Source organism: Rutidosis leptorrhynchoides, chromosome 4 (genome assembly GCF_046630445.1).
Source record: "Rutidosis leptorrhynchoides isolate AG116_Rl617_1_P2 chromosome 4, CSIRO_AGI_Rlap_v1, whole genome shotgun sequence".
Classification (NCBI taxonomy): Eukaryota; Viridiplantae; Streptophyta; class Magnoliopsida; order Asterales; family Asteraceae; genus Rutidosis; species Rutidosis leptorrhynchoides.
The window spans coordinates 534127513-534135179 of NC_092336.1; the positions used below are offsets into that span (position 1 = coordinate 534127513).

At 34.9% G+C, this 7667-nt stretch overlaps 1 protein-coding gene across 1 annotated transcript; it reads right to left on the minus strand.

Moving 5' to 3' along the window:
• Positions 1 to 3510: 3510 nt before the first annotated feature.
• Positions 3511 to 6966, minus strand: LOC139845042 (putative 12-oxophytodienoate reductase 11). The gene is made up of 5 exons (XM_071835267.1): positions 6844 to 6966; positions 5565 to 5705; positions 4841 to 4971; positions 4519 to 4695; positions 3511 to 4418 (listed from the first exon to the last, which is right to left on the minus strand). The coding sequence occupies exons 1-5, from the start codon at positions 6912 to 6914 to the stop codon at positions 3826 to 3828; spliced, it is 1113 nt and encodes a 370-aa protein (XP_071691368.1). The 5' UTR covers positions 6915 to 6966; the 3' UTR covers positions 3511 to 3825.
• Positions 6967 to 7667: the final 701 nt, after the last annotated feature.

The window sequence follows — 7667 nt, forward strand, 5'->3', positions numbered from 1 at the left end:
AGGTTTGCAACCGGGAGGTAGATCAGCTAACACCCAAGTGTTATTGCCCATGATGGAATCCATCTCATCATTAATTGCCTCTTTCCAGAATGCAACATCCTGAGACCTCATTGCTTCATCATATGTTTTAGGATCATCATCAACATTGAAACAATATGAATATTGGGTAGAAACATCATCCCTAGAACCTTCAACTAAGTATAGTTGAAAATCTGGTCCGAATGATTTAGGTTTCCTTTCTCTTTTGCTTTTCCGAAGCTCAAGTGACTGATCAACAGCCTTTTCAGAGACTTCATCATTACAATCCTTATTGATTCCATTGTTACTTGGAATCATATCCTTTGGTCTAGGTATAGATGAAAATCGATTTTCATCAAAGATTGCATCCCTTGAATCAATCACAGAATTGATTGAGACAAATTCATTAGGCTCTATTACATAGAACCTATATGCCTTGGAATGTTCAACATATCCAATAAAAATGCAATCTATACCTCTTTCACCTAAACTTTTCTTTTTGGGATCAGGCAGTCTTACAACCGCCCTACAACCCCATACACGAAGATAATTCAAGTTAGGTTTCCTTTTATTCCAAAGTTCATAAGGTGTAATCTTGTTTCTTTTGTTAGGAACTCTATTAAGCAAATAACAAGCTGTTAACATAGCTTCCCCCCAAAATCCTTCACTTAAACCCGAATAGGATAACATGGAATTAACCATTTCCTTAAGGACCCTATTCTTCCTTTCAGATATACCATTTTGTTGTGGAGTATAAGGAGCTGTGGTCTCATGGATAATACCAACGGATTGGAAATACGATTGGTCAATGTATTCACCTCCCCTATCTGTTCTAAGTCTTTTAATCAAAGCCTTTTGTTGTAATTCTACTTCAGTTTTAAATATTTTAAATTTATCTAATGCTTCATCCTTAGTATGTAACAAATAAACATAGCAAAATCTAGAAGCATCATCAATAAAAGTCACAAAATATTTCTTGTTTCCTAAAGTAGGAGTAGCATGCAAATCACATAAATCACTATGTATTAATTCCAAAATTTCAGTATCACGATGTACATTTTGAAATGGTTTCTTAGTGATCTTTGTTAACATACACGTTTTACACTTTTCATTGTTCATGTCAAAAACCGGTATTAATCCATCTTTAGACATATCTTGCATTCTTTTAAAGTGTATATGTCCTAGTCTAGCATGCCAAAGTGTAGAATTATTTATGCTAGAAGTAGATATAAAAGCAAAATTAACATTCAAGTGATTAATGTTAAGTCTAAACATTCTATTGCATAAATAACCAAAACCAACAAACATACCATGTTTTGACAAAACAAACTTATCAGATTCAATCACTTGTTTATAACCACAACAATTTAACACACTACTGGAAACTAAATTTTTTCTTATTTGTGGTACATGCAAAACATCAAACAAACAAATAGTTTTTCCAGAACTAAAACACAAATCCACACTTCCACGTCCATGAACAGAGGCTGTTGACTCATTTCCCATATGAAGAATTGATCCATCAGTCACGGACTCGTAAGTCTTGAACCAAAATCTATCCTTGCATACATGGGTGGTGGCTCCCGAGTCAACCCACCACGCGACATCATCATCCTGCACAAAATAAGCCTCAGATATATATGAAACATAATAATTCTTATTTGAATTATTAAATATATTCTGACCTTTCGAGTTGTGGTTGTTTAAACCATTTCCCGAACCGCTTGTGCTAGATCCTTTGGCATTATTATTACCAAAAATAACCTTGCAATCCTTTTTTATGTGTCCAGTTTTACCACACTTCCAACAAGTCAATTTAGACTTCTTGTTCGGATTAGCCTTGTTATAACCTCGATGTTTACGTTTGCCCTTTTTGTCATTATTACTAGTGAACTTTTTATGTTCCACCATATTGACAACAGACGTACCAGCAACTTCGTTGCTCTTTGGCTTGTCATTATCCTGCAACCTGAGGGATTCCTCAATACGCAGATGACTACCCAACTCAACAAGAGTTAACTCCTCCTTCTTATGTTTCAAAGAATGTTTAAATTCTTTCCAAGATGGAGGTAGTTTATCAATTATGCTTGAGACTTGAATAGACTCATCCATGTTCATCTTATGTTGTGTGAATTGACCAAGTATACGAATGAGCTCATTGTATTGTTCCAAGACCGGTCTAGAATCGACCATCTTGTAATTATTAAAATTACTAACAAGGAACTTTTTACTAGAAGCATCCTCAGACATATACTTGGTTTCTAAACAGTCCCATAGTTCTTTAGAAGATTCAACATTTAGGTAAATATCAAAAAGGGAATCAGCCATACCATTGAGGATTAAACCTCTAGCGATGTAGTCATCGTTCTCCCACTTGCACCTTTTCCGAATTTGTTCAATAGTGGCATCATCACCATGATCTTCAGGAATTGGTGTGCTGAGTACGTACACCACACTCATGCTGCTCAGAAAGAAGTGCATCTTCTTTTGCCATCTCCTAAAATCAATTCCCTCAAACTTATCAAGTTTGGAGAAATTCGCCGTCATGTGTTTCATCGTAGCCGCCATCGATTATAACGAATAATTACTTTCGATTGTTGGAGGTTTTATTGAGATTTTGTGTAGGGTAAAATAATCGATAGCCGGATAAATCACTGAATCGTGGTATCACTTTCCGAAAGTAATTATTCGACCCTTATTGCCTGGGTTACACGAATATCACTTTGGGATAAGACAGAGATTAGTTCTTGTTATTGGCAGTAAACAAGAACTCTTTTGCATAAGAGTATTAAGGTGTTTTTCGTATATCTTATTCTCATAAATGATAGTCTCTATTTATAGGCACCCAAAAACAAGTATTATTCCACGATGGAGATGTTTCACTAACTAATTTCGTTTTCAAATCTAAAACAAATCCTTTACATAAAGTTGTTTGTTTTATTTCAAACATCCTAATCAAGGAAATCGTTTTCAAATCTAAAACAAATCATTTACATAAAGTTGTTTGTTTTATTTCAAACATCCAAATCAAGGAAATCGTTTTCAAATCTAAAACAAATCCTTTACATAAAGTTGTTTGTTTTATTTCCAACAACCAAATCAAGGAAATCTAGATTAAATCCTTTTCATAAAGTTGTTTGTTTTATTTCCACCTAGTGCAAGAATAATACTTCCGTAATCACTCAAATTTGTGATAATGGAAAACCATTTTCGGGTCCGGGCAATCTATCACTTAATGGGTGTACACTCCGTACCTCCTAACCCATTTACAAGTATAGATTAAATCCCTCAATTACACTAAATTTCTAACAAATATAAACATGGGCCATAATCCACTAAGTCAAAATACTTATAAAAACAACAACATTTCTTAATCGCATCGAAGATGATATCTCTAGGTAAATTATAGACAGCTAACATGAGTAAAGAGACTATTTCAGTTAAAATATAAAGACTGAACAGTTATCAAGCACATCTTAAAGCTGAGGTTAAAAGCAACTTACGCCCTTTCAAATAGTTTAAATAAGATAAAGGTATTACTATTTGAATACATGAATGAATAATAATAACGAGTAGTTGTTGTGAAACACCATGAGATGCATAACAAAGTAAAATACTAAAATACAATTTATTGCTATTTGCAAATAGCCAACATAACTTCTATGAATAATAATGAGTATATATATTACTTCAGAGTTGAAGAGTTAAGACCCTCCTAACTGATCTATGACATACACCACCAGAACTTACCTTCAAATTCTTATGCGGTCTTTATTCGCTTTCGAGTCACCATCAACTCTAATGGATTTACGCCGTCGTTTCAAGAAACGGATAATCAGTGTAGCCAATAACAGGATCAAGAATATAAAATGTCTCCCTATTGTACTTGTTAAGAGGAGCATTTAGCTCAAATCTTTTTGGCAAATCCGGATTCGCCAAAAACAGACGACCATAAGCAACAAGATCTGTTCGGTTTTCAGCCAATGCATTGTTTCCATCTTCCATATCATACCCTCCGGCCGAAATAAAAGTCCCTTTGAATGTTTTTCTCATAGGCACAAGACTATTGGGGCACTCAACTTTTTCACCTAAAGCTTTCATCCTTGGTTCTACCATATGACAGTATAGAATCTTATATGCATTCAGCGATTGAGCCATGTAAAGGCCTAACGCTTTTGGATTCGAGTCACCCGATTCCATATAATTTGCAAATGGGGATAATCTTATCCCAACTTTGTCTGCTCCTATTTCGTTAACAACCGCATCAACTATTTCTAGAGCGAATCTGCAACGATTCTCTAGAGAGCCACCATACTGATCTGTCCTGTCGTTTACTTCGTCTTTCAAGAATTGGTCAACTAGATAACCGTGGGCCCCATGGATCTCAACTCCATCAAAACCTATAATTTTCACCACCAAAAAAATTACAACTTTTTCATTTACTGAAACTTTAACAATAAAAAAGATCTAAACAGTATTCTAGATATTAGTAATACTTACCAGCTTCAATTGCATTTCTTGCAGCAAGTCGAAAATCATTAACAACAAGAGGAACTTCCTCTGTATTTAACTTCCTCGGAGGTGTAAATTGTGCGATATCAATGCCGTTGGATCGTACTTGAGATGGTAATTGTTTGTTCGATGGAGATATTGGTGCTTGTCCATTTGGTTGAAAACCTATTCAACAGATGAAGCATTTCAAGATTTTGACTAAAAGCAAGCAGAGTTAATGGGCGACATAGTAAATCGTTGCAAATCTATATATCTATATATCTATATACTGAAGAAAGCATCCCCAATTATGTTTAAACGTTGTTAATACCCGTATTTGAAACCCTTCCGACATGCCAAATTTGACAAAAAAAGATTCCGCCTTTAGCATGAACAGCATCGACAATTGGTTTCCATGCTTCAACTTGTTCCTTTGTCCATATACCTGGTGTCTCCGGATACCTTAACAAGACAAAAGTATTTAAAAAAAAAAAACTGCATCATTCTAAGGAACAATGGAATGTTTAACCAAGCACATTACTCTAGAAATTACCTATCACCATTAGCTAAATGTCCTGAATACCCTGAATTAATTACAAAGTACGAATAACTTGTGACTCGTAACCAATGGTGAGCGAAATACGCATATATAATTTTAGCTTCTGAATGTTACCAAGAAAGGTAAACGCTTCATGGGTAACAACACAATATTTAGCCGAAGAGAAATAGTTTAAATTACTAGTCAAATGTCTTAATAGTCCTCAATTAATGGCCATAAAAAAGATAAATTTTATATACAAGGGCTTAATATGTAGCAGACAATGGACAAATAGCTATTTTATCTTTTTTGATTGCCAATAATGGAAAACATTTCGATTTTCACGGATATTTGATTACACCACAAAATTTCATCGATACACCACTAAAACTGCTTTAGAATGATGTACAGTACAACATTAGAATACATGTTTAGTGCCTTATGGATAATTTTGGTTGTGTAGGTATCATCCCCTTTGAAATAATGATTAAAGACCAAAGGTCATATATATACATACCCTTGGGCAGTATCTGAAACTCCAGTGGCTTCGGTAATAAGAAGGCCTCCTTTCGTTGTTCTTTGCGAGTAATATAAGATAGCATGTGGTTGAGGAACATTTCCATAAGATCTTTGCCTTGTTAAAGGTGCTAAAACAACTCTGTATTCATTTATAGATATGAATCAGACCATTTTAATATTATGAAGACTTTACAAATTCGCAAATGATGAAACAAGCAACAAGCTTCTTATGTTCTTAGTACAATCAGAATTAGACTATCAAATATTAACTATTTCAACTTGAACTCACAACAAATGAGGTTTTTCTTTTGCAACTCAAAATTCCATTTTTTTTTTTTTTAAGTGGCCGACTTAAAATCATTATTTGGGAATACATACATAATTAACTAAACAATAATAAAGAGAAGATCGGTGGCTAATTGGAGCTCACTAAATCAAGCCTTAAAATAATTACTCTACTGTCTAGATCTTCAGCAATCCTGTTACGAGATCACATGACTTGCACGTGATAACAAATGGCAGCTGCAGGGCACGTGCGTTTTAACAGATTAAATTCTAGTCCAACTAACTTTCCCGCCTAAAGTTGTTAAAAGATTAGTGCTTAAAAAGATTAGTTAGTTGTTTTGTTCATTTCAGTTTTCCAATTGCAAAAGATTCTCTCTATAATTCTCACATTCAATTTCGGTTGTAATAAAATCATTTGGTTCCATAACTCTATTTTAAGCTTGAGCTGTTAGATCGAGTGTTTGTTTGATTGCGATTCATTGCTAGATCGAGCAGAAACATGTCCAAAATAAATCGTGATAATTTCAAGCAAGAATTCAATTTGTTTGAAAAATAAAAACATACATGTTGAGTATCAAACAGTTGTGAGCAACATCCCAAACTACACCAACGAGCTTATAGCTCAGTGGTACCCGATGCCTTTGATCCCTGGGCCCACAGTGGGGGAAGCTTTGATCCGAAGAAAGGCGCAAGTTCGATTCTCAGTCTGGGCGCCCCGCATGGAATTATTTCTCCCTCCGGGGGGAAATTTGTGAAGTGTTTCGGGGTCTAGCTAGCTGGGGTAAAAATCGCCTTGCCGTCACTGTGGTACCTGGGAGGAGGTACTTTGCCGGCACAGGTCTCTTTCGGGGTGAGATTGGTGGGTGCTACGGCACACAGGGTTAGCGTGTCCCTGACAACTTACACGTTTTGATCCGAACATCCCAAACTACACCATCACAAAATCCCTAATTACATAAACTAGAAAACAAAAGGATGAATGATAATAATACCTGTGAGAAAGCTCGAATTTACCCATTTTGTAAGGGGTCAGTAGATTTATTTTCTTTTGTATATCTCCCATTTTCAGGCTCTGTGATCTTCGATTCAATGAATTGTTTTTTTATAATTGAAATATTGTTTGTAGGAACACATATGAGAGGGAAGTGATGCTTTATAGATGTTGAAAGCATCGGTGGGTTGGGCCCCAGCTTAGTTGATTGTTTTGACTTTGACTATTGTCGTATATTCATATTTAGCAAAATTTTGGGCTATAATTCTTCTGATAATCTTTATTTTACTTTTATAAACATATATATACTCTTATAATTTTTTTTTTTTATTAACATATTTAAAATATTTAATTTTGTGTATTAATTTTATATATCAACCGATCAGAAACTATTATAGTGATAATACAAAATAGAAAATAAGTTGTATACTTTCACTACCATTACCCTTACATACTAACGTCCATGGACGGAGTCGTAGTTTCAGTTTTATCCAATTGTCGTTAACGTCCATGGACGGAGTCGTAGTTTCAGTTTTATCCAATTGTCGTTTTAAGTTTCCATTCACACTATAACCGGCCCCTCAAATTCGGCTTCATTTTCACAACGACCCTCCAACTTTTCACTTTTTCAGGGGTAAAAATCGTAAATATTTACTTTTTTTAAAATAAAAGAAAATACTTCCACCCGTATTTTTAACGGGCCCTATCTTCTCGCTCGGTCCAAGTTAAATTTTTCTGAGACCACCGTTCAACTCGAAAAAATCAGACGGACACAACGGGACTAACTATGCGCGAAACGGGCATCGTTAAAAAAACACTAAATAA

Excerpts from the sequence above, each read along its gene's own strand:
- LOC139845042 (XM_071835267.1), bottom strand. The coding sequence starts at position 6,914 with ATGGGAGATATACAAAAGAAAATAAATCTACTGACCCCTTACAAAATG. Across the intron at positions 5,706-6,843 it reads AAATTCGAGCTTTCTCACAG|AGTTGTTTTAGCACCTTTAA; the intron begins GTATTATTATCA and ends AAATGAATACAG. Across the intron at positions 4,972-5,564 it reads GTTTCAGATACTGCCCAAGG|GTATCCGGAGACACCAGGTA; the intron begins GTATGTATATAT and ends TGTCTTGTTAAG.